The sequence below is a fragment of the Canis lupus genome, chromosome 8, assembly GCF_011100685.1.
Source record: "Canis lupus familiaris isolate Mischka breed German Shepherd chromosome 8, alternate assembly UU_Cfam_GSD_1.0, whole genome shotgun sequence".
Lineage (NCBI taxonomy): Eukaryota > Metazoa > Chordata > Mammalia > Carnivora > Canidae > Canis > Canis lupus.
Window position 1 is genome coordinate 70,714,952 of NC_049229.1, and position 26,949 is coordinate 70,741,900.

The 26,949-nt window shown below is 47.9% G+C and overlaps 2 protein-coding genes across 4 annotated transcripts in view; one reads left to right on the top strand and one right to left on the bottom strand.

Moving 5' to 3' along the window:
* CINP (cyclin dependent kinase 2 interacting protein) lies at positions 1-25,539 on the bottom strand. The gene is made up of 5 exons (XM_038545983.1): positions 25,397-25,539; positions 13,307-13,475; positions 10,092-10,305; positions 2,533-2,662; positions 1-445 (listed from the first exon to the last, which is right to left on the bottom strand). The coding sequence occupies exons 1-5, from the start codon at positions 25,401-25,403 to the stop codon at positions 243-245; spliced, it is 723 nt and encodes a 240-aa protein (XP_038401911.1). The 5' UTR covers positions 25,404-25,539; the 3' UTR covers positions 1-242.
* Positions 25,521-26,949, top strand: part of TECPR2 (tectonin beta-propeller repeat containing 2) — a 100,361-nt gene continuing 98,932 nt past the window's right edge. For all 3 annotated transcript variants that reach the window (XM_038545785.1, XM_038545787.1, XM_038545786.1), the window contains exon 1: positions 25,521-25,656. The gene's annotated coding sequence lies outside the window, so the exon portion shown is untranslated. The remainder of the gene's footprint in view (positions 25,657-26,949) is intronic.

Here is a 26,949-nt window from a genome sequence, read left to right on the forward strand (position 1 = left end):
TTCTGTTGAGTGCTCATTTATTTCACGTAGAAGTCCTTTTGGGTGACAGATTCATGATAGGCGCCCATGACGTTGCATGGCAGACACTCCCAGCAGCACGCCGTCTGGAGAGGCGACAGGGAGCTGCTGAAGTGACCCAGCCTGGAAGGTGCCAAGGTCGGCGGGTGGCCATGCCCCAGCCCCGGGTCTTACAGGACCACCATGGGAGCCACAGAAGTAGCCAGTGGCCCAGAGCTGGGAGGTCACAGGGCTCGGTGCCCCGTTTCGAGCAGCATGCTTTCCAGAAGTAGCTTGCTGTTGGTCTCCACGTAGGGCTGGTGCAGCCACATGGACAAGTAGCTCAGGGTGAGGTCGTGGTCCATGGTGTGAGCCAGCTCCTCAATGACTGTGCGCTTCAGGAGAAGCTCCTTCTGGTACATGTCGGAGAGCTTTCGGGAAACCTCATCTGAAACAAAACATCTCCCTTTAGGAGCAGAAATTCACGGAACTGCTCCTGCCTGGGGGTGAGGTGCCACTTTGAGAAGCTCCTCGTTGAAAACCACACTTGGCGAGAACACGGAGATAAGGAAGGACCGGGAGGGTATTCATCATCCGGCTTGTGCAGATCAGTAGGATTAGACGGCGTGGGAAGTGTCATGAAATTAATAAGTAAGTGTAAACTTTTCTGCTCAACTCTTCAGTCTTGTGATGATCATAAACAGCAGATTCACCCCAAACTGACAATATTCCAATGACACATTACATCAAATGGTTTTACCCTTTTCTTCCTTATTTAGAAGTGAGGTCTCAAATCAGCATCAAATAGGTAGGCCCTTCTTTTGAACTAACAAAGCTAAAGGTAACTCTGAGGGGCCACTGCGTGGTTTAGTCAGTTAGGCATCCAACTTTTTCTTTTTAAATATTTTACTTATTAGAGAAAGAGTGAGAGAGTGTGCACGGAGGGAGAGGGAGAAGCAGACTCCTCGCTGAGCAGGGAGCCCGATGCAGGACTCGATCCTAGGACCCTGAGTTCATGACCTGAGCTGACGGCAGATGCTTAATTGACCGAGCCACCCAGGTGTCCCAGCAACCAACTTGGTTTCAGGTCAGGTCATGATCTCAGGGTTGCGGGATCAGCCCTGCATCAGGCTCTGTGCTCCGCCGGGAGTCTGCTTCTCTCTTCCCCTCTCTCTGCCCCTCCCCCTGCTTGTGCACATGCGTGTACTTCCTCTCTGTCAAATAAGTAAATAAATCTTAAAAAAAAAAAAAAAAAAGGTAACCCATGTTCCAGTAGTTTTCTTCTGTGGGGTTGGCTGAACTGACCTCAATTTTTCTTTTTTTCAATGCAGGGCTTGAACTCATGACCCTGTGATCAAGACCCGAGCTGAAATCAAGAGTCAGATGCTCAGGATGCCTGGGTGACTCAGTCGGTCTTTAGCTCAGGTCATGAGATTGATCCCTGCATGGAGGGGGTGGGGGGGGTCCTGCTTAGCAGGGAGTCTGCTTCTCCCCTGTTCATGTTCTCTCTCTGTTAAATTAATAAATAAAAATCTTAAAAAAAAAAAAAAGTTGGATGCTTCAGCAATTGAACCCAAGATGGGTTTTGGGGAACCCAGGCACCCCAAAACCCATCTTTCTATAAAAGAAAAAAGAATTCTGCCTCTGTAGAGGATGTGGAATTCATTGTACCCTTGTTTTTTTTCTTTTTTTTTCTTTAAAGGTTATTATTATTATTTTTTTATTAGGTAATCTCTGTGGCCACTGTGGGGCTTGAACTCATGACCCCAAGATCAAGAGTCACTGGCTCTATGGACTGGGTCCAGCCCAGGTGCCCCAACCACCTGGTGTTTGTTTGTGTGTGTGTTTTTTAAGATTAATCTTTATTTATTTGTTTGTTTGTTTGTTTATTTATTTATTTATTTGACACAGAGAAAGAAAGTGCATAAGCTGAGGGAGGGGTAGCGGAGAAGCAGGCTCCCTGCTCAGTGGGGAGCCCAACACGGGGCTCCATCCCAGGACCCCAAGATCACGACCTGAGCTGAAGGTAGGCACTTTACAGACTCAGCCACTGAGGGGCTGCACCTCGTGTCCCCAACCCCGACCACTTGGTTTTAAAGGGGCAATAAAGGCACCTTGCTTCCCATGTCTGTAATTATGTTTAATATTCTTTGGTAATTATTAGAGCCAAGAAGAAATGCCTATTCTAGGATGCCCCTCAATCTCCTTCCCTTCCAGTGGGTCCTCTCAAATTGAATTTCTTTTTTCTTTTCTTTTTTTTTTTAAGATTTTGTTTGTTTATTCATGAGAGACACAGAGAGAGAGGCAGAGACACAGGCAGAGGGAGAAGCAGGCTCCATGAAGGGAGCCCGACGTGGGACTCGATCCCAGGACTGCGGGATCACGCCCTGAGCCAAAGGCAGACGCTCAACTGCTGAGCCACCCAGGCATCCCTCAAATTGAATTTCAAAGCCTGTCAGCTTCATCAAGATCTAAAGAACACAAATGCCCTCATGATTTCTACTCCTGAGAATCAACGAGGAGAGAACTACTTACAGAAATAGGCTGTGGGCCACGTGTGAAACAGGGGAGGGCGATGCCTCCCGTCCCTGTAATGGTAGTCCTCTAGCTCACAAACCCCCTTGGTGGTCGAAGACAGCTTTTCCATTTTCATCTGGATTTTGGCCTGGAAAGAGATTAATTGGGAACATGAGAACCTCATCTGAAATCCATTCCCGTCTCAGATTCAATAACTCTAAGATTTCGGAGCTAAGATGTAGAAGTCTGTTGGGACCCAAAGTCCAATAACTCAACACTGTTAACTGTGCGCCGCACATTTCTGGGGAGATGGAGGCAGAGAGTTGCTACAATTTCATTAATCTGGATTACTTCAGAAATAAACCCTGGATTTCCAGCACTGGAAAGAAAAAGCTTGCCGACTCCCACTTCGCTAAGATTTCTGAAGGCACTAACTTTTTAGCACCGAAAACCCGGAGGAATCGCAAGGCAGGCTCCACTTTTATGCAATGAGAAGAGAAAGGGTATATTATATGAGTTCATTTCTGACTTTTATTAGCTGCCTCTGAGATTACTGAAACCTTGAAGGCTCAGTTTCCTCATTTGTAGAACGGTGGTAATGAAAGGCAGCCTGACATACTTGACACGGGAAGTGGTGAGAGCTGACGGCCACGGTGCTCCGGTGGGTGTGCTCTACGGGAAGCCACTGACCACATCATCTGCCCGGCCACTGCAGGGGACCCGGGCACCATCTCCACTGCACGGATGAGCCAGCAGAGGCTCTGACAAAGTGTGTCCTTTCACGTGGTGGTGAAGAAGACCAAGTATTTCTGAAGTACCTAGTTGGAGCTATAGATGGGTTTGTTAAAAAAAGGGGTGAAGTGACTAAGATTTCAGTTTCAAGCAGCACAGACCTACTAAGACCACATTCTAACTCCTATGTATACTTAGTCCTAGGTACACGGGTAAGTACAGAGACCTATAAATTGTCAAAATCTGAATTCCTTACACTTGGTTCTTTAGCCACTCTCCCATTATACTGAAGTGATATAAGTTTAGCTAACATTGACTTTTTTTTAAAAAAGATTTTATTTATTTATTCATGAGAGACAGAGAGAGAGAGAGGCAGAGATATAGGCAGAGAGAGAAGCAGGCTCCATGCAGGGAGCCTGATGTGGGACTCGATCCCGGGGACTCCATCATGCTCTGAGCCAAAGGCAGACTGCTGAGCCACCCAGGTGTCCCACTAACCTTGATTTTTAAAGGACTACACTCTTCTTCCCAATCTTTTTAGGTTTGCTATATCGCTTGGCCCAATCCCAGGAAGTAGGACTCAGCATTTCTGTAATAGAATTGGGACGATCCTGAGGGCTGCTGAGCTAGGGAAGGTCAAAGCCAGCACCCCCACCATGTTTCCTGACCCCAGGTCTCTTGATGCACCATCCTATGTTCTTTGCATCCTGCAGCAGCTCCCTCTTGCCACCTAATTCAAAGCAGAGCTTATAAATGATCAGGAGAGTAAGAAAAATCCTGGAGGCCTGACCCAGGTCATCAACAGAGACAAAGGTTATGCAGTGAGCAGCCCCGAACCTGCAGGACATGAACCTGCCCACACTCCCAGCTCAACCTCAGTACACCTCCTCCCACCGACCAAACTGCAAAATGTTCATCCAGATTAGGGAAAGGGGTGTGTGAAAGCCTCCTGCCAAGGTCAAACTCATTAAAGACATTCAAAGCCAAGTCTGGGAAATCACTCTCTCCACAAGCTGGAGAACAGGAAAAATGATATTAAAAAGCCTTATAACATTAACTTTTCGGTTTGAACATAGAATGAGAACTTGTTTCCAAACCTCTTCAAAATAGAATAAATTCACCAGAGCAGAGGATTTTAGTGCCTGACAGCTGGCACTCGGATCTTGGTTTCTAAAACCATGCTCCAATAAGAGCAACAGGGGCTCCTTGGAGAAATGGCTGATCCTAGGATGGAGGCAGGAAATACATGGGATGGGCCTGGAGCACCTCGTAATGCTAGAAAGTAAGGAAGTGTTCGCAAACACCCAAACCAAAAACTCACAATGGTGGAAGCATGTCAAAGGGACAGAGGAGCCAACAGAACTCTTTATGGCCAAAGCAGAAACAATTTGAGGAACAAAATAAAGAAATAAATATATTATAACCAAAGTGGAAAAAAAAAAAACAACCCATGAGTCCATACTGCTAGAAACAAATGGTCCAGTAACTAATAGGTGGGGGAAGAGAGGCAGGATTTATGTACATGCTCTGTCCCCAAGGAGGTGGGGAAGAACTTTCCATGCCTCCAGGGTGGGCTGTGTGCACAGCAGGAAAGGAGCTCCTTTTGCAGAGCAACCGGGGAGCACCTCAGCCAGGTGGTCAAGGTTAACACTCATGGCGATCTGGCGGGGTCACAGTCCACGCCCTTGACGGGATGTGATGATATCTCTTCTCTGTGGTCTCCCTGAAAAACCCACAACCCCTGCCAAACCAGAAGAAAGTCATCAGACAGCTCCCAAGTGAGGGGCAGCTGCAAAATGCCTGACCCGTACTCCCCAAAACTGTCAATGTTATAAAAACCAAGGGAAGCCTGTGGGACTGTGCTGGCCCGAGGAGCCTAGGGAGACATGACTACGTTCACTGTGGCGCCCGGGATGGAGGGCACTGGGGAAAAGTGAAGGAAATGCGAATAGACTACAGCCTTCCCTCAACAACAGCGCATCAATACTGGCTCACTCGTTACAACATACGTGGCCTACGCGTTTGTGATGTGTAGGACAGTCGCGTATGAAACGGGGTGCAGGCTGGGGATGGTTTACGCGACCTCTGTCATACCTGCTCAAGCCTTCTGAGCTTGGAGACTGTCCTAATAAATAAAGTGTCCCTAAGAATGTAGAGAATATGAGCCCCTCGGTGGCTCAGCGGTTGAGCGTCTCCCTTCGGCCCAGGGCGTGATCCCGGGGTCCTGGGATCGAGTCCCACGTCGGGCTCCCTGCAGGGAGTCTGCTTCTCCCTCTGCCTGTGTCTCTATTTTTCATGAATAAATAAATAAATACAATCTTAAAAAAAATAAATATAGATAATAAATTCACTGGAGCAGGACACTGTGGCTTGGGGAGTCTGTAGAGACGTGGGGCCCTGCCTCGTCCCACAGCCACTTGGCTGTGGCTTAGTAACCCTGTGCCACGTGGGATGGCCTACCTTCCAACTCGGGGGACTAGCCTCGGGCCGGTATGCCTCTCCCTCCCACTCATACTTGCCTTTGAAAGAAATAAAACTCCCCTTCTTAGGAAAAAGGGAGTAGGCCCCGGGCTCAAAGACTGATGGGGAGGCAATATTCAGCTGCCATGTGTATAATGTGATTTTAATTGTATTATAGAAAAATGTTAAGTAAATAAACAGGATGGGATTAACACAAATAGCGAGGTAGGTGTAAGAAGGGAGGAAATGTGTGTACACTGACGTAGCTCCGCCCAGGACTTCATTCCGCCAGGAGCTTGGTCATAAACCCACCGAGTAATCCTCCAGCCTTCTGGGGGCACATTTCCTGCCACGAGACACACCCCGTCCGTGGGAGCCCCTTCCAGCTCCGCATAGGACCTGCCACGTTGTTCCCTGGTGGGAGCCAAAGCCTCTGCCAGGACCAGGGATCTCTCTCGTCCCCTCAGAGGCCTCAGAAAACCAGGAGGCTGCTTCCTTTCCTTGGGACAGCCTTTTGGCTGTGACGGCAGCTGTTTTGTCTACTGGTCCCCCCTTTTCTGGGCGAAAACTCCAGTTCCTCCAATTACATCTCTCTGACAAGGGTGGCCTCCCCCAGGTCCCCACGAGGCCCCTCCAGACACGCATCCACACTGTCTCCCATCATTTTGTTGGCTGTCATGCACACAGCCCAGGCTTCATCTGAAGATCTTGGGAACTCGGCTGACCATGAGCACGCGGTCACCTACGACCCAGCGGCGACTTTCCCCTGACCTGCCTCACCCCGGGCCTGTGCTGCAGGTCAGAGGGACCAAAGGCAGGTGCCCCACATTTCCTCTGCTGCTGCTCAGTCCATCCTGCTAGCTGGGTTTTCTGGACCTTGACTCTCCCCGCTAACATCTTCCCACGCTGTCCCTCCTCGGCACAGGTTAGTGGGGCTGAGGAAGGAGTCCCTGGGTACCAGCCTGCCACTGAAGAATGGGGAGAACCTAAGATGGACACACAAAACCAACCAATCACTCCTGGCATGCCTGAAATGAAAGGCACACCCTCTCTTCCCCACTGGCTCCCCTCTGAAACTTCTTTCTAGCGGGTACAGTTCTAAATGAGAACGTGTGATCTAGCAAGAACCAAATGGCCTTAAAAACAAAATCCTGGGGAGCCCCGGGTGGCTCAGCAGTTTGGTGCCTGCCTTCGGCCCAAGGCATGATCCTGCAGTCCTGGGATTGAGTCCAAGGTCAGGCTCCCTGCATGGAGCCTGCTTCTCCCTCTGCCTGTGTCTCTGCCTCTCTCTCTCTTTCTCTATGTGTCTCTCATGAATAAATAAATAAAATCTTAAAAAAAAAATAAAAACAAAATCCTTTCAGATTTTTTTACATTTTATAAAAGTCACATTAGTATGTGTTGAAAATGTTTCCTGTTCTGACACAGCTTTGAGATTCTGCAACATGCTTCATCCTGGAAGGGAATGAGGGGTGAAGAGGCTCTGCGGGGGGGCAGTGGTGCATCAAAATGACAAACAATGTGGGGGTCAGGCTGGAGCTCAGCTGACTGAGCACCCTGCTTTTTGGCTGTTTAAATTGTTTTAATATGTACATCTGCTTTTTTGTTCAAACAAGAATACATCTTTTTATTTTTTATTTTTTTTAAGATTTATTTATTCATTCAGAGAGAGTGAAGAGAGAGGCAGAGACACAGGCAGAGGGAGAAGCAGGCTCCATGCAGGAAGCCCGATGTGGGACTCGATCCCGGGTCTCCAGGATCACACCCCAGGCTGCAGGCAGCGCTAAACCGCTGTGCCACCGGGGCTGCCCAAGAATACATCTCTTTAGAAGACTTATTTATTCATTTACTTGGGAAGGGGGAGAGAAAGTGTGTGCAGAGGGAGAGAGAATCTTAAGCAGACTCTGCACGGTATGCGGAGCTGGATGTGGGGCTCGATCTCACGACCCTGAGAGCATGACCTGAGCTGAAACCAAGAGGTGGATGCTTAACCAACTGCACCACCCAGGTGCTCCCCGCCCCCCAAAATATTTGCCATGATCAAATGAGTTCATTTGGGGAAAAGAAAACAAAGTGGGCAGTTTTCTAGAACTTACAACTTTGTCAATTTCAATGGCTTATTTAGCCTGGGTCCACAACCTGCCGACCGGTATCTGTGTCCAGACCTCACCTGCCAGAGACACAGCTGCCAACACGGTGACAGACCAAGAAGGCAGATCTCGCAAAGCCCACACCCTTTACTCTCCCACCTTCTTGTGTGTGGGGGTCAACGCAAAGTCGTGGACCCGTCTTGTTACCTGCTCGAGGGGCACATGGAGGGCAACTGTGTCTCCCCGCAGCACAGCCCCAGGGCAATGTGAGGCAGAACACAAAACAGGACAATTACCAAAACCTACTCGTTTATTTAGGGGAGACTATGTAGCCCCATAAGCATCCTAAATATCCCAAAGACAGTACTGATTTCACTCACAAAGAAAAGGCCAAATTACCAAAGTGTCCTCGACCATTTATTTTCTCGTTTTAGTGTTTCTGAAGCCCTAATGCATCTTATAATTGATGTAATATTTTATTTTTATTTATTTATTTTTAAATATTTTATTTATTTATTCATGGGACACAGAGAGGGAGAGAGGCAGAGACACACGCAGAGGAAGAAGCAGGCTCCATGCAGGTAACCCGACGTGGGACTCGTTCCCGGGTTGCCAGGATCACGCCCTGGGCCGAAGTCGGCGCTAAACCGCTGAGCCACCCAAGCATCTGTGATGTGATATTTATTTATTTATTTATTTATTTATTTATTTATTTATTTATTTATTTTTGATTTATGATAGTCACACACAGAGAGAGAGAGAGAGAGAGAGAGGCAGAGACACAGGCAGAGGGAGAAGCAGGCTCCACACACCGGGAGCCCGACGTGGGATTCGATCCCAGGTCTCCAGGATCGCGCCCTGGGCCAAAGGCAGGCGCCAAACCGCTGAGCCACCCAGCATCTGTGATATGATATTTTAAACTGGGGGCACCTGGAGGCTAGTAGGTCAAGTATCTGACCCTTGATCTCAGTTCAGGTCTTGATCTCAGGGTCGTGAGTTCAGGCCCTGCGTTGAGCTCCACGCTGGGTGTGGAGCCTACTTAAAAATAAAATAAAAGGGGTAGTGTTTTTTTCCCTGAAAAACTCTTTTACACTGCTAGTCAGCTTTAGAACAGTTAGAATCCTAAATCTGAACAACTGGTATCTTGAAGAAATATAATCATGCTCCACATATTCTGTTTAATAGGTAAGGAATCATGCTAAGTATCAGAAACTTTTCCATTAAAAAAGATTAAAGGATAAAGATATCCTATGTTCACGGGTAAGTTTTAGTTACCCAAGTGTGAGAATGTGCCCGGCAAGGAGAGGAGGGGCTAAGTCTACATTTGGAGGCAGGTATGGTAGGTACTGGAACCCACTCATTAGTTAGTCATTGAGAGCATCTCTCCTGTGCTGGCAGGGCCCACAGGCCAAATTAGCCCACACCCGACTTCCGTATGGTCCGAGAGCTCAGAATGAGTTTTACATTCTGAAATAGTTCAAAGAGAATGTGAAAAGCATATTCTACGACACATGAAAATTATTAACATTTCAGCGCCCATAAATAAAGTTTTATTGGAACATAGCCATGCTGACAGAGACTTGAACTACCTCCATTTGTACATCCCCGTGATGGGAACCAAAACTACCCCCTCAAGCAATGACAACTACCCGGAACTGGCAAGACCCCGTGTGACTGACCCAATGACCGAGATCAGCCTGACTTTTACTGCCCGCCTGCATGTACCCACCGACCTCTGTCCCACATTCTCCTTACATAACCCTGCGGGTCTTTCCAGCACTTTGGAAATGGTCTTTGAGACGCGAGTCCAGCATCCTCCCGGCGTCAGCCTCCTGAAATAAACTCCTTTCTTGTGTCCCCACCACCTGTCTCTCTGCCTGTGGATTTTGTCAGCGGTGAGTGGCCCAGCCTGGCCTGTTTGGGAGCCCGGAGCCAGGTGCTCGTGCACCCCTGCACCCCAGCTACGATGCCATTCGCTTCTATACCCTCCCTGACCCATTTTAGCACCTTGCTACCTGGTGGAGCCAGTGGTGACAAGATACGGTATGGCCCACAAAGCCCAAAATATTTACGGCACAGAGCCCTCGGAAGGGGGTGAGATGGACTAGACATCATGTAGGGCAGAAAGAACAAAGGTCTAGGACAGCATCCTGGGGAGCACTGAGATTTAGGGGGCAAGTGGAAGAGGCTAAGGAGAGAAAGATCGGTGTCAAGAGGAAAGCACCAAAAAAATAAAAAATAAAAAAAAATAAATAAAAAATAGAAAGAGGAAAGCACCTCCCATGGCATGGACACCTGCAGAGCACTGAGGGAGCCCCAAGTACACCCCTGGGCCTCGGTGACTGTGAGCACAGGTGGCCAGGGGCTCTGGATCTCACCAAAGCATCGTAGGTGGTCTGGCAGCTCCTCACACAGCGCCTCCAGCTCCTTGCTATATTCTGGAAGTCTCTTGTCCGCATCTTCCCTAGAAGCCGGGCTGCTGCTCTGTAACTCTGTCTTGTCTTCACTCCTGGACAAGATGGAAAGGAGTGGAAACAAAGTACACTCTGAAAGGCACCTCACTTCGTTATGGCAGACCCTGGAAAGCGTGATCTCCTCATAACCGTGTCAGACATTAGGCACAGGTGTTATCTCACGTGGCTATAACATATGATTACTATTTACGTCCACAATGAGCACATCCACCAGTTTTGTGCTAGAGTGAGTCAGCTGAATGCAGGCCCACAGCATCCCCGGCCTAGGGCTCTGTGCTGGGCGTACAATGACGACTGAGACGTGACCATTTCCCCAGAGTTCACCATCTGGGAATTATTTGGTAAACTGAACCCTGGGGCCTGTGGGGCATGAAATTAATCTAGTGTGGTCACAACACTTCAGGGAAAAATTAAACATAAAAACAGAACAGACAATATCAGAAAGCTCCTTACGCAGGAAGGCAAAGAACTGTCTCTTGCTGGCAGGCCTCGGCAGGAAGGCAGCAGAGGACCTGTGGCATGTGATGTGCGGTGGGGACTGGCCAGAGCCGGGTGACAGCAGTTGAGACTCTCAACTCTAGCTAATGGACAATGACTTAGGAACACAGAACTGTAACTTTGAGAAATAAGAAACCATATATGTGGGCAGCCCGGGTGGCTCAGCGGTTTAGCGCCGCCTTCAGCCCAGGGCATGATCCTGCAGACCCGGGATCGAGTCCCACGTCGGGCTCCCTGCATGGAGCCTGCTTCTCCCACTGCCTGTGTCTCTGCCTCTCTCTCTGGGTCTCTCATGAATAAATAAATAAAATCTTAAAAAAAAAAAAAAAGAAACCATATACATAGGAAAGTGCAAAGAATAATGAAGCAAATCTTCCACTAACAGGTTTTCTCATGACTCCTTTGTCTTTTTTAAAGAAATTGCTGCGGGGAGAGAGGTGGCACCTGGGTAGCTCAAGTGGTGAAGCGTCTGCCTTCAGCTCAGGTCATGATCTCAGGGTCCTGGGATGGAGCCTCGCATCAGGCTCCCTGCTCAGTGGGGAGTCTGCTTCTCTTCCCTCTGCCCTTTCCCCTGCTTGTGCTTTCTTTCTTTCTCAAATAAATGAAAAAAAATTTTTTTAACACAAATATCTTTTTTTTTCTTTTTAAAGATTTCTTTATTTTGAGAGAGAGAGCGAGAGCACGAGTGGGAGGGGCAGAGGGAGACGGACAGAATCCCAAGGAGACTCTGTGCTGAGTGTGGAGGTGACACAGGGCTCAATTTCTGAGATCAGGATTGAGCCAAAACCACGAGTCTGATGCTTAACCACCTGTGCCACCCACGTGCCCCTAAATAAGAAAAATCTTAAAAAAAAAAAAAGAAAGAAATTGCTAAGGAAAAATACACTCCTTTGTCTCCTCTACTCTCCATCCTCCACCTGATACCTGATACGCAGTCATCAAAAGTGGGGAGTGGGGTTCTCCACACCAAGTAATTCCCACAGTTGATGGCCATCAGCTGGGCACCCTACAAGTTAAGTCCATTCATACAGTATCTATCAGAAACAGCCTCAGGTCCCACAGGTCAACACTTGGACCCACAAGGCTGTCCCACTCAACTCCAGACACTAACACCAGTCTAGGATGTTCCCTGTGCTTCTGACCAACGGGCTCTGAATAAGAGGTTCACATGACCGCCCCCTTGGACCTGAAGGGTTTGCTGGAACAGGTCACAAAACTCTGGAAAATGGTTTACTTACTAGACTGCTGGTTTATTACAAAGGATATTACAGGATATGAAAGAACAGCCAGATGAAGACGTACATAGGGCAAGGGTCTTGAGCACAGGGGCTTGGGTCTCTGTGGAGTTTGGGTGCCACCCACCCTTCTGGCACGTAGAGATGTTATTGTTCACCAAACCAGAAGCTCTCCAAACCTATCCTTCTGGATTTTTATGGAGGCCTCATTACGTAGGCATGATTGATTAAATCATTGGCCATTGGTGACTGACTCAACCTGCAGGCCCTCCTCCCTCCCTGAGAGGTGGGTGAGAGGCTGGAGCTGAAAGTTCACACTCTCTAACCCCCTGCTTGGTCCCCATGAGGCTTTCCAGAAGTCACCTCCTTAACATTAACTCAGAGGTGGCTGGAGAGGACATGTTATCAACAATAAGACACTCCTTTCACCTGGATCTTTCTGGAAGACAGAAGACCAAACATTTTAACAGAGGATGCTCCTATTGCTCTTATCCGTCAGGAAGTCAGAAGGGTTTTAGGAGCTGTGTGCCAGGAGCAGGGAGGGAGACCAAAGAGATATTTCTTCCTATAAATCACAACATCACAGAAACAAAGTGCAACGTTGTGAAGTCCAAGCCGTACTGATCTTCTGCCCACCACTCATCCATCCCAAAGGTGTGAGCTTCACAGCCAGAAGGCCTGTGTCCTTCCAATCCATTTTTATAATTTTCTATAGACATAACCTGTGAACAATATGTAGCGTAACTTTTTTTTTTTTTTTAAAGATTTTATGTATTTATTCATAGAGACAGGGAGAGAGGCAGAGACACAGGCAGAGGGAGAAGCAGGCATCATACAGAGAGCCCGACGCGGGACTCGATCCAGGGTCTCCAGGATCACGCCCTGGGCTGCAGGCGGCGCTAAACCGCTGCACCACCAGGGCTGCCCTGTAGCGTAACTTTTTATTTAAAATAGACATATACAGTTTATACCTCCATACAACATTTTACCACTTGTTACTTTTTTTTTAGGATTTTACTTATTTATTCATGAGAGACACAGAGAGATCGAGAGAAGCAGAGGGAGAAGCAGGCTTCCTGCTAGGAAGTTCCAATGCGGGACTCGATCCCAGATCCCAGGATCACGTCCTGAGCTGAAGGCAGCGGTTGAGCATCCGCTGAGCCAGCCAGGCTTTTCTTAATAGAATTTAATTTATGCATGTGGATTAAGACTACCATTCCCGCCCTAGAAGACTCCCAGGAGACTCGTGTCCGATCACTAAGGGTGCGGGGCTTAGAGCACGAGGAGCTCTATACGTACTTACCATAAACTGATTTTCAGGTTGGCAATTTTATTTGCGGTAGCAAAACCTGTGTCATTAAGGGTTTCCCATTTCAGGATTAAATTATGCCAATCAGCGGCATTGTCCTTAATTTTCCTCGCACTGACAGATAAGACAGGTTTTCTGGGCGTTGTTCCTCCAAGAGTGTTTGCTGATAGGGAGTAAAAGAAACATAGTTATTATGAAATTTGTGAAAATAAACAAAAGGAGCCTCATTTAAAATGGAGTGGGGAAGCCCTGAAAGGGCAGCTCCCGTGCCCACACACGACTTGCTGCGGCCCGCATGACCAGCAGGAAGGAGGAATATAGGAATCATTATGACAAGGGAGGACACTTTTCACGTAGGAATTTCATTTCTGCTTTTGAGAAAAAGAAGATCTCTCCCCGCTCCAGCAACAACGCACTGACTACCACTGGCACCAATGAGAAAGCCCTAGAACCTCGAACTCTTGCTCTCCACAGACATGTGATCAGCACCTCCCCACTGCCCCCTAAAACCTAATCAAAGCTGCCCTTCCCTTTGCCTCTTCGACTGGCCTACGATTCATCGTGGCGAACTGTCCCGAACTGGAATTCCTTCACTATTCCTGAACAAGCTCATTTTTTTACTTAGAGATGCTCTTTGCTGTCTGCAGTTTACATTACTTGGTGGTCAGAATGGGGTCCGAAGGAGAGGACCCCAGGGGATGACGACCGCCAGGCCTGAGCGCGGTGCCTCCACGGAGCTCTCGTGCTCATCCTCTGGAGAGTCTCTCAGATGTCGAGTCCTCCCCTTGGAGGAGCACCTGACTATTAGGATCCGCTTAAAGTACTTGCTTTTATTTTTCAAACATCAGATTTTGAGTAATAGGATCTTGATTCTCTACTCTCTCAGAAGGTCCTCCTTCTGGGACTCCAGATGGTTTTATGTTTAAAAGCTATTGTCCTGGGGGCACCTGGGTGGCTCAGCTGGTTAAGCGTCTGCCTTTGGCTCAGGTCACGATCCTAGAGTCCCAGGATCAAGCCCCGCATCAAGCTCCCTGCTGGGGGGGGGGGGGGGAGTCTGCTTGTCCCTCTGCCTCTGCCCCTTTCCCTGCTCGTGCTCTCTCTCCCTAATAAATAAATATTTTCTTTTTTTTTTTTTTAAAGAGAATGTGACTTTTTTTTTTTTTAAAGATTTTATTTATTTATTCATAGAGACACAGAGAAGCAGAGACACAGGCAGAGGGAGAAGCAGGCTCCATGCAGGGAGCCCGACATGGGACTCGATCCAGGGTCTCCAGGATCACGCCCTGGGCTGCAGGCGGCGCTAAACCGCTGCACCACCGGGGCTGCCCATAAATAAATATTTTCAAAAAAAGCTATAGTTCCCCTCACATGCATTATTATCACTTACTTATTTATTTTTATTCAAGTATATTAACGTACAGTGTTATATTAGTTTCAGGCACACAATATAGTGATTCAACACTTCCATATACGCCCCAGTGCTCATCACAAGTGTGCCCCTTCATCCCCACCACCTGCTTCCCTCATCCCCCACTCACCTCCGCCCTGGTGACCATCAATGTGTTCTCTGTGGTTGAGTCTTTTTTGTTCCTTTTTTGTTTGTTCATTTGTTTTGTTTCTTAAATTCCACATATGCATGAAATCATATGATATTTGTCTATCTCTGACAACCCGACATCAAAAAACCAATAATCTAGTTAAAAGATGGGCAGAGGATCTGAACAGACCTTTTTCCAAAGAAGATATACAGATGGCCAAGAGACACACGAAGAGATGCTCAACATCACTGATCATCAGGGAAATGTGAATCCAAACCACAATGAGGTATCACCTCACACCTGTCAGAACAGCTGGTATAGAAAAGACAAGAGGGGTGCCTGGGTGGCTCAGTAGGTGAAGCATCTGCCTTCAGATCAGGTCATGATCTCAGGGTCCTGGCATTGAGCCCCATATAGGGCCCCCTGGTCGGCGGGGAGTCTGCTTCTCCCTCTCCTCCTGTCCTTCCCCCACACTTGTGCTTGCTCTGTTTCTCTTTCTCTCTCTCACATAAATAAATAAAACTTTTTTTAAAAGACAAAAAATAACATGTTGATGAGGATGTGGAGAAAAAGGAACCCTTGTGACTTGGTGGGAATGCATTTTGACTAAATGGACCAACTTAACCAAAGACAAGTCAAAACTTCGATGGCCATTATGGGGAATTCTTGACCCCCACAAACTTTTCTTGGAACTAATTAGAAAGCTCTGGAGCTAAAATTAAGCAGACTCCATGGGATGCCTAATTTGATGGGTACCTGGAGGCTTCTAAACAGATTCAGGACTCTCAAGTTGCCTCTTTGTAAAATACTGATTCCAAATTAACGGAGTGGAACAAACAATTAAAGACGAAGATCTTCTGAGGCCTTGTGCTCTCCTCTCATGCTCTTGGTCTCAGGGCACAGGACTGCCACCTTGCACAAAGCCCAGGGCCACCTTCCTCTTTCCCACATTGTCCCACTTCCTTCATACCCTGAACTTCCTCATTCAATCCTCTCTCTGAACGTCCTTCCCCTTCTCCCCAAGCCTATTAAAACCTGCCCCATTACCGTCAGACCCTCTGAGGATCCAAATGCTAAACCCCCAATTTCTCATGTGCTCTGGACTAAAGCTGAATTCGGAGCTACAGTCAAAGACTTTCCCAAAGTGAGATTTGGGAATCTTAGATTTGCTGAAAACCCTTGTAGATCCTCAGAGATTTGCTGAGTTGCTTAATATGGTGATTCAAACTTATCAACCCAATTTCTGAGATTTATACCCACTATTACACACGTGTGCTGTCGAGGGCCAGTCCCAGCACTGGGTGAACCTGCCACTCGGGAGGATGCTGGTGAGAGAGGACGCCAATGACCTCCATTCTGACCTCAGTCAGTACTTCCTAGATGACTAAGTTCTCCTTTCCAGCTTATCTCTTAACTCAGGCAAGAGAACCAGCTGGCAAAGCAACCTGTGAGGGGAACCAAAACTATTCCCTCAAGCAACAAGGATGCCCCGAGTCAGCAGGACCCCTGATGACTGACCCCAAGGCGATAAGACCTGACCTTCACTGCCCCCTGCACGCACCCACCAACCTTTGTCCCACATTCTCCTTATATAAACCTGGAGGCATCTTCAGCACTTTGGAGAGGGTCTTTGAGACATGAGTCCACCTGCGTTGGGCTCACTGAAATAAACTCCTATCTTGTGTCACTACCACCCGTCTCTGCCTGTGGATTTTGTCAGCAGTGAGTGGCCCAGCCTGGTCTGTTTGGGAGCCCGGAGCCAGATGCTCATGCAGCCCTGCATGCTGGCCGCATGGAAAGATCTTTAGCACCATAGATGGGACACTATCCCCTGCCTTGCTATATTATTGAGTTCCTGCGGGCGCTAAGGGATGCCCAAAACCTGCTGAATGCACTAAGATTCAAGCTTGTACCCAAAAGCCCAATGAACTCATGTGTGATTATTACAGCTGGCTCCAAATTGTTGTTTTTTTGGTTTTTCTTTTCTTTTCTTTTCTTTTCTTTTCTTTTCTTTTCTTTTCTTTTCTTCTTTTCTTTTCTTTCTTTTCTTTTTTTGAGGGAGAGAGACAGTGTGTGCATGCATGTGTACAGATGGGACAGGGCTAGGCAGAAAGAAAGAGAGAAAATCTTAAGCAGACTCCACACTCAGCATGAGCCTGATGCAATACTCAATCTCATGACCCTGAGATCATGACCCTAGCTAAACTCAAGAGTTGGATGCTTAACCAATTGAGCTGCCCAGGCGCCCCTCCAAACCGTTTTTAAAGAAAACTCTGGTCTTCCTTTAAACACTGTATCCACTTGGATTTGGATAGTTTTATTTGGATAAAAGTATCCAATGGGTAGTTTTTTTTTTTTTTTAAGATTTTATTTATTTATTCATGACAGACACACAGAGGAAGAGACACAGGCAGAGGGAGAAGCAGGCTCCATGCAGGGAGCCCGACGTGGGACTTGATCCCGGGTCTCCAGGATCACACCCCGGGCTGAAGGCAGCGCTAAACTGCTGGGCCACTGGGGCTGCCCAGATGGGTAGTTTTTAACTCTATGTTCATTAATGGGTCAAACTGGGATCTTCCCCTTCTAGTTAAAATCCCGGGACTCCAGGATCACGCCCTGGGCCGAAGGCAAGTGCTAAACTGCTGAGCCACCCAGGCGTCCCTATTGGAAAGAGATTCTTGATCCCAGTACTTGGGAAGGTCAAGAAGACTTAGCTTTTTTTTTTTTTTTTTTTTTTTTTTTAAGACTTAGCTTTTAATACCTAAAAGAAAGCTTAATAAATCCCCCTGCCCTTGGCCATCCCAATTATCAACTTTCCTTTTTCCCACCTATATATGAAAAGGAAGGGAACTCCCTGGGATTACCCACCCAAGGTAATGGTGGATCTCCCAGGTATGGGGATCACCATCAACCCCATAGGGCATTACAGCCAACAACAGGCCCTGTGGGACCAGGCACCATACCTCAGAGCCATTCCCACCACCACCCTTTTGGCTAAGGGCAGTGAGGAGACAGTCTGGGACCCCAGTAGCCATCCCATGCCCTGGACAGTAGAAGCCCTCCTGAACACCCTTCACCCTCTGGCCAGTTGTCCCCCTCCTATGAAAGCCTCTTCCTAACCTCTCCTCCCAGAACTCCTCGCTGCAGTCACCTCCCTGCTCATGCCAACTCTGCAGATCGTGACTCCCCTCCATGATGACTGACAGGAGGCTCCTTTGCATGACACTGACTTCTCATGGTTCCCTGATGGTTTTTAGGTGAGAGGTAGAAATGGCGAATGTTGTGCTGGATATGTACTTGCAACTCCCTTTGAAGTAACTGAGCAATACTTTTGCCTTAGGCTACTTCTCTCCAACAAGCTGAGCTGTACACCCTCACACGGCATGCTCACCAAGGGCACAACTGCCTACATTTACTCTGACAGCAGATATGCCTTCAGAGTGACTCACAATTTTGTGATTATGGAAACAATGCGGCTTCCCACTTTTAGCAGGGAGAAATTTTCAAATGGATTTTATGTCCAAAATTTATTAGGTGCTATACTCCTATCAGCTGCTCTGGCTATTATTATTTTTATTAGAGAGAGAGAGAGCATAAAGGGGTGGGGGGAAGAGGGAGAGAGATAATTTTAAGCAGGCTCCATGCCCAGCACAGAGTCTGACGTGGGGCTTGATCTCATGACGCTGAGATCATGACGTGAACCAAAATTAAGAGTTGTAGACACCCAGGCCCCCCTGCTCTGATAAAGGTTCCTGGGCATTCCACACTTGACTCCCTGGAGGCTAAAGGGAACCATCTCAGTGATATTTCCACCAAGAATGCTCTTCTCAAAGGAACCAACAACCATACCTCTGTTGTGGTCCAAAGGGATGTTTCCCCAAATGACAATCTAGAAGAACTGGCTAGAGATGGCCCCAGAAAAGGAAAAACAAAATTGGAAATCTGGTAATTGTTAGTTTGATAAAAAGAGAAAACTCTGGGCCAAATAATAGTCCAGTCCCGCCAGAGACTCTAAAATTCCTATTACTGACCACTGTGCACACCGTCATTGTTCTGCTCATAAAATGACCTTTGTAAATCACTACTGGTGGGGAATATTAATAAGGCCATAAAAGGTGCCTACTTTGCTTGTCCCCAACTGCCCAAACTGCAATCCTGGGAAACCTGTCCACACTGTACCCGGGAATTTTAATTGCCCTATGGACCATTTGAGGTTTGGTGAGTGGATTTTATTACAGCTCCCCCATCTCATGGATACATATGTTTTAGCCATAGATTGTATGTTTTCCCACTGAACTGAGGTTTTCCCTTGTGGGCAGGCTACTGCCGCCTCTGCAGCTAAAATTCTAAGAGAAAAGATCATTCCTACCTGGAGGACCACCCTGGGACTTCACAGTGACTAGGGAACTCTTCACTGGTCAGGTGATGCGACCAGTCTGTGCTACGTGGCTGGTTTTACAACACTCTCACTATATTTACCACTCTCAATCCTCAGGACCAATTGAACTGGCACCATTAAGAGGTAGCTGGCAAAAATCTGTAAACTACTTTGGCCAAAGGTACCGCCAATGGTCATTTTAAATCTCAGGTCTACTCCTTTCGGAATTCATCAACTCTTACCCTTTGATATAATCACAGGACACCCAATGTACTTGGCTCTTGCTTCTTTTGATCCACACGTGATAAAAGGAAACATACTTCAATACTGTAAAAGCCTTACTACTTCTATTGAAAATAACTATGCTTTAGTAGAGCAATCCTTTTACAGCACGCTCCTGGGAGACAAAGACCTCAAACATCACAGCTACAACCTGGAGATCTTGTCTACTAGAAAAATGAATAGACTTTTGGATTCATTTGTCACATCCAAAGAAAGCACCAAACCCTGACTGGACCTGCACACCAACTGGTGACACGAAAATACAAATTTGCAGGAATTGAAGCAGGCCACTGAAGCAGATAGCTTTCCTGGGATTACCAGACCAGACCTACATATACATTCTTTCCTTTGCTCTTCTCACTCTTACTTCACCCCCTCTTTCTTCTTCTTCTTCTTTTTTTTTAAAAAGATTTGTTTATTTTTGATAGATATATATATAGAGAGAGGCAGAGACACAGGAGGAGGGAGAAGCAGGCTCCATGCCGGGAGTCCGACGCGGGACTCGATCCCAGGACTCCAGGATTGCGCCCTGGGCCAAAGGCAGGTGCTAAACTGCTGAGCTCCCAGGGATCCCCTCCTCTTTCTTCTTCTTTCTCTCTTTTCTTTTCTTTTTTTTTTTTTTTGAGAGAAAGAGCATGCATACAAGTGGTGGGGGTGGGGAGGAGAAGGAGAGAGAGGATCTCAAGCAGGCTCTATACCCCGCATGGAGCCCAACATGTGGCTCTACCTCACAACCCCAGAGATCATGACCTGAGACAAAACCAAGAGTTGGACGCCCAACTGAGTGAGCCACCCAGACGCCCCTCACCCTCTTTTTCTTGGAAAGTCAATGCCCCAATCGCATTTCCCAATCGCCTGCAGAAGGAGGAAACCTGACTATTGGATCTGTCACCAGAAGCTCTGATCTGTTCACAATATTGGAGACTGGTCTTACCTATAACCAATTTCCTTCTAGTGCCAAATGCCACTGTTGATTACACCCACAAGCCTATAGATGTTACCTATCAAGTTAGGCTATTATACCAGGCATTCCCATATTTGCTTCAGCCTTTCCCCAGTCGTAACCACACTAGCTCAGTTAAATCCCTCCATCTTTGTTAATTGTACAATCCCACATTCTTTTCCTTATCTAAGTGAGGTCTCCTACACCTAAAGGAAATATAAACAAGTTTATGCCCCTTTGCAAATTTTTAGAAAAGATTTCTTTTTTTTTTAATTTTATTTATTTATGATAGGCACACAGTGAGAGAGAGAGAGAGAGGCAGAGACATAGGCAGAGGGAGAAGCAGGCTCCATGCACCGGGAGCCCGATGTGGGACTCGATCCCGGGTCTCCAGGATCGCGCCCTGGGCCAAAGGCAGGCGCTAAACCGCTGTGCCACCCAGGGATCCCCTAGAAAAGATTTCTTAATGAAGGGATGGCCTCTCATAGAATGTCATCCCAATTCCTTTCATCCCTGGATTGAAAAGGTCAATCGGGAAATTCCAACTATCAATAATAAGACCTTAGCTGGAGTCCCCTGGGTACCACCTGGTTTCATTTTTGTTTACAGTGGACAGCATTTTCCATAGGCATACAAATGCTTAGACAGTTGGCAACTTGGAAGTCAATGTTTATTGTTTATAACAAATAAACAATAACAAACCAGAGGCCTCCGCTGACCTGCCACATTAGGCCTCCAAGGCTCTCTTAACTGGGAACTTCAGGGGGCTGTACGACTCCTGGTTTCGCCTCTGTAGGGAGGCTTTTCCTCTGTAGTTGGAATAAGAGCAAATGAACACATGATCAGAAATCTCTCCCTAACATTAGAAGAGGTAGCCGATTCTACAGCCAAAGCAAGAACAGCTCGACAATGATCACATGACTTGTTGGCTAAAGGAAGCTTTGGACAATCTACTTGCTGAACAAGGAGGCATTTATGCAATGGCAAATACCACCTGTTTGTTGCACCTGGATAAATATGTCTGGAGAAAGAGAAACCCAGTTACACAAGATCAGGGAAGGAGACCTCTGATTACAACAAATTTCACCCAATGACCTCTGGTCTTTTGATCTATTTAGCTGGTTACCTTCAGGTTTGAGCTCCTGGTTTAGAACCATCATCCTGGATTTGTCATATTACTTTTAATTCTGCTTTGTATGATTACTTCTAAACTTTGTACCCATTGCCTGTCAAAACTTTGCAGGAACAGATGTACCAAACAGTGTGATGCTAGCTGAGGGCTTCCAGATGCTCTCCAACACTTAACCTCGTAAGAAAGAGATTTTAGATGGGAAATGCTGAGTCCTCCCTCGTACTCTTTCTTGTTACTCACAGGTGGCCTCAGTAGTTTCTAGTCATTATGCACTTTCCTTCCAACCAGAAAGGTCCTTCCTGGCACCCAGGGACAAAAGCCACTATATACGGAAAACCTGACTCTTGATAAAGTGATGCTTTTGAGAAAAGACCTTGATCTAAAGGCAGAAATGTGAAAATAAAGGAAATCTCCTGTAAAATAGAGTCAGAAAGCCCTGGAGAGGGGGGTGCTTACACATGTTACCACTTGCTGCGGCCCTGCACAACAAGGAGGAATAAAAAGATAAGAATTATCTCAACAACGGAGGACATATTTCACATAGGAATTTTATTTCCTGCTTCTAAGAAAAGGAAGAGCCCTCCCTCCCTGCCCCAGTAATAATGCATTAACTGTCGCCTACAGCCAAGGGAGAAACCACTGTGCAGAAACCACTAGACCTCAAACTCTTGTTCTTCTCCAATACACTTGTTTACAGTAACCCTTCCCAGTTTCCCCCTGAAACCTAATGAATGCTGGCCTTCCATTTGTCTCTTCAAACTTGCCTATAGTTCACTGTAGCTTGCCTATCCCAAATTGCAATTCCTCTGCTGTGGTTGAATAATTTTTTTTTTTTTTTTTACTTAAATAAAATTGCTCTTTGCTCTGTTTAAAATGAACAAACTTTAGTTTAATAAGTCTTAACAAACTAAGATTTTTATGGTCTTAGTTGGAGAGCAAACATGAAATGTAAGTATACATTTATTTTTCTTTCCATCAGAACGAGCCAGATGGAAGAGATACAGGGGACAAGGTATGCGGAAAGGGGCATAGAGTCTCCATGCTCTGTGAGTAGTACACCATTCTCCTCAAATCTCCACATGTTCATCAACCTAGAGCTCCCCAAATCCCATCCTTGTCAGCTTTTATGGAGGCTTCATTGCATAGGCATGGTTGATTAAGTCACTGGGCAGTGCCCATTGATTGAACCTCCAGCCCCTCTCCCCTGGAGGCACAGGGGAGTCAGGTGGGGCTGAAAATTCTAACCCTTTAATAATCACATGATTGGTTTCTGTAGGGGGGAACCAGCCCCCATCCAAAGGTCACCTTCCCAAAAGTCACCTTATCAACATAACAAGACATCCTGCTCATTCTCACACTGCAGAAACACCAAGGGTTTTACCTCTGTGCCAAGAACAAGAAAAAGACCAAATATTTTCTTATTATAAACCACAATATCACAGCCTGTTATGCAAGTCCTTTCTACCACTTCTCCAGCTTCCCCCAGCTTGCTCTCCATGCCTTAGGGCTAGCTCTGTACAAGTTCTGACTTTGACCTAGAATATTTCCCCTGGCCATGTGTGTCTCCACTCACTTGGCTAACTCCTAGTATTCTTTAAGGCTCTGCTTATTTAAGGATCATATTGGTTTTCCCTTCATTCTTTACTTATACCACTAACCAACAATATGCCAGGCACGGGGGATGAAATGACTGAATGAATCATACCAGGACCATTTTCATGGAACTTACTTTCCAAAGAGGAGGTGGATAATAGACAACCAAATGACCATGACCAATTTGTATCTTGGTAAGTGCCCGGATAGAAAAGAAAATGGGGTCTTGTGTTAGAGTGAACCCCTGAAGAGATGTTATTTAGGCTTGTTGAAAGGTCAACAGTATGGGTCCTAATGTGAGAATGAGCTTGGTGAGTCTGAAAAACTGAGCAAGGCCAGTGTATCTACGATGAGGGCAGAAGCAGAAAAATGTTCACCTTTAGCCCAGAAGGCTGACCTTTAGTCTACATAGTTCTGAACAAAGATCAAATATGTACTGGTTAAAAAAAATAATAATAATAAAACGTGCTGGTTGCTACATTCTTTTTTTTTTTAAGTTTTTGGTTTTTCTTTTTTTAAAGATTTTATTTATTTATTCATGAGAGACATAGAAAGAGAGGCAGAGACATAGGCAGAGGGAGAAGCAGGCTTCCTGTAGGAAGCCTGATGCGGGACTTGATTCCAGGACTCTGGGATCTCGACCTAAGCCAAAGACTTAGCTCAACCACTGAGCCAACCAGGTGCCCCTGGTTGCTACATTCTTTTTTTTTTTTGTAATTAATTAATTAATTTATTTATGATAGTCACACAAAGAGAGAGAGAGAGAGAGAGGCAGAGACACAGGCAGAGGGAGAAGCAGGCTCCATGCACCGGGAGCCCGATGTGGGATTCGATCCTGGGTCTCCAGGATCGCGCCCTGGGCCAAAGGCAGGCGCCAAACCCCTGCGCCACTCAGGGATCCCGGTTGCTACATTCTTAAAGGGTCTCATAACTGTCTGTAAATCTCACTGATAGTTAATATCGAACTGAATGATAAGCACCAGAGAAATGTTGCAAAAGTAGTTTTATGGGTAGAAATTCAAGGAAACATGTATAATACCCTCTGCATGTCTCCTCCCCCTTGACCACTAAGCATATAACCACCAGCTTCATACCGCAAAAATGCAGCCCTTTCTGCCCACAGGTTCTGTCCCCAGGCTACTTAAATAAACTTACTAAGTTGCACCACGCAACATCCCAAGAATTCTTTCTTGACTGTTGTGCTCCATGACCCCACATCACTTATAATGGAAGGGTGGTGGGGAGGGATCTGGGTGAGGAAGCGGTCAAGCAAATGGAACCTTACATACTAAGATAAAGAGTTTAGGTTTATTCCAAGTCAGTGGAAAGGAACCAATAAGCTTTGAGTAGGAAAGTGATATGATCTGATTTAGGTTTTCAGAAAGCCACTCCTTCCACAAAGAAATCTTCCTGGATCTCCCAGGTTGGGTTAGGACTCATTGCACTAGATGTCGCACCTCTTCTTGAACTATCACCGACACTCACTAGTGTGGTAGACTTGCTGGGTGGACTGTGAGGCCACCCGAATAGTGACTATGTCTTGTTTCCCTCTCCTAACCTAGACACACAGTAGGTGACAAATGAAATGTGTTAAATGGAGAAATAGCTTTTACCACCTGCACTATCATCTCCTAAGGGTTTCTCTCCTGCAGTAGGCGCTCCTTGAGGGCGAAGACCACATCTGATTCATTCTCCGTCTGCTCCATATTTAGCAACCCAAACCACAGATCTAACTCCAAGGGACCCCAGGCCAGGAGGGAAAGAGACCAGGAACGAGAGGCCCAGCACAGAGCAGAGAGGTTCAGCATAGCGGCTCCCTCCCTGATCCTCCCAACCTGCGCACGTTACTACGTGGGATCAAGGTGAGGCTCAAACGAGCTGACCCACAGAGCACTAAGGGCACCACACGGCACGCAGCGAGCACTTCGCCGATTGACAGCTCTTATTAGAAGCAAAGGGCTCTGTGCGGCGGGTAATCCCGAGGGGAACTCAGGGAAAGGTTTTGGGAGGAGCTGGGCATGCAAGCCCTGGCACCCGAGCACCCCCGCTAGCGCTAGTTTACAAAGACAATTACAATTTGGGGGGTCAGGATGTGCTGACACTCCCTCGCACACATCCAGTAGTTCTACGCGGGAAGACCACAGAGGCCCGGTCAAGCCGGTGGGCTCCGGGACCGCCCGCCGAGCCGCAGGACGCTCCCCCGCGCGCGCGCACCCACCTGCCATGCGTCCGCAGGTATCCCGGGAAGGAGCGCGAAGCCCCGCCCACGCCTACCGGAAGCGCGCTGACGTGCTTCCGCTCCGCGCCGCTGGCCGGCCGCCACTTGTGGCTCTGCCGCTCTAGCCCCCGCCTGTCGCTCAGCTGGGCCTGGCGCGGTTGCCTAGGGAACGGGCTCCCGGCAGCCCCCGCGGCCCGGAGTCCGTCCCCGCCTCCTCCGGCCGGGCCCGGCCGACGAGTCCGGAGGGGCCGCCGCGGGAGGTGAGTCCCCTTCCTCCGCGCCCCTTCCTCGGCCTCCCCGGGGCCGCCCTTCCCTGGCCTCGGCGCCTGGGGTCGCCCTGCCCGTCTCGCCCGCGCGCCAGCACCTGAGGCGCCAGGCTGGGCGGTCCTCCGCCGCATCCCCGGGCCCTCATCCCTCATCCCTCATCCCTCATCCCTGGGCCGTCATCCCTCATCCCCCGTCCCGCGTCCTCGGTCCCCCTGCCGGCCCGCCCGCGGCGCCTGCCTGCCTGACGTTGCGCCCGGTCCCCCGACCCTCCGCGCCCTGGCGCTGCTGGCGTAGACCTGGGCACGCACCCCCAGGTGTTCAGGAGGGTGAATGCCCCCCCCCCCCCAGTCCTGCCTTAAGGCCTGGGAGGCTTCAAGGAGGGGGTGCCCCGGCTTCAGACCCCCCAGCCGTGCGCTCGGCGCAGGTGATGCCACGTCGCTGCGCTGCAGCTTTATCATCCGTTAAACGGGGATGATAACGCCTTCTACGCCTGGGTGGGAGGATCAGGTGGGTCCGTGCGTGCGAAGTGCTGAGCACCGAGCCTGGCACCTGATACACTTCACTAAAGGGTCGCCCCTTGCTGTGGTTGCCCACATGCTCTACTTCCACTTCCCTTCCCTGCTCTGGATCCTTCCTCACTCTCTCGCTGACACTCAGGAATCTTAAGTCTGTTACGTTTGTTCCTTCTGTTCCATCTGCTGGCGGGACTGTGGGGTCCCAGCCTGGGTGCACGCTTTATCTGCTGGAGTGATGCGTTGCACTTGGGGGTGACCCCACCCCCACCCACCCCCGCGCACTTCTTGCAAACACAGCATGAGCAGAATCTGGGAGTAAAGCCACTGTATCCTGTGTAGTCGCCAGTGTCTCCTAAGCTGCAGGGCTTTTTGTGTTTTCTCACACCCAGTGAAGTGCACCTTGATAGGGTTTCTGACCTTGTAGGGCTTTTTGTTTTGTTTTGTTTGAAATGTCAGCTTACATCCCATGTTCGTTCATTCACCAGGGATTATTCGGGGTCCCTTGAATGTCAGCCATGTGCTAGGCTCTAGGGATGCTGTGGTCCCAGTCGCTGCCCACTGCCCTCAGGGAGCTTTCTAACCAGAGAACCAGCCTGTACAAATAGGGGGGATGCTCTCCCTGAGTTTTCAGGACTGGCCTTGAGACTATGGTGGAGAGGATGGGATACGGATAGCCCTCCTGGAGGAGTGACTAGCAAGTGGTTTTCAGAGGTTTAAGTTATTTTGGAGCCACATTGTCTTTCTCTTTTTTTTTTTTTTTAAGATTTTTAT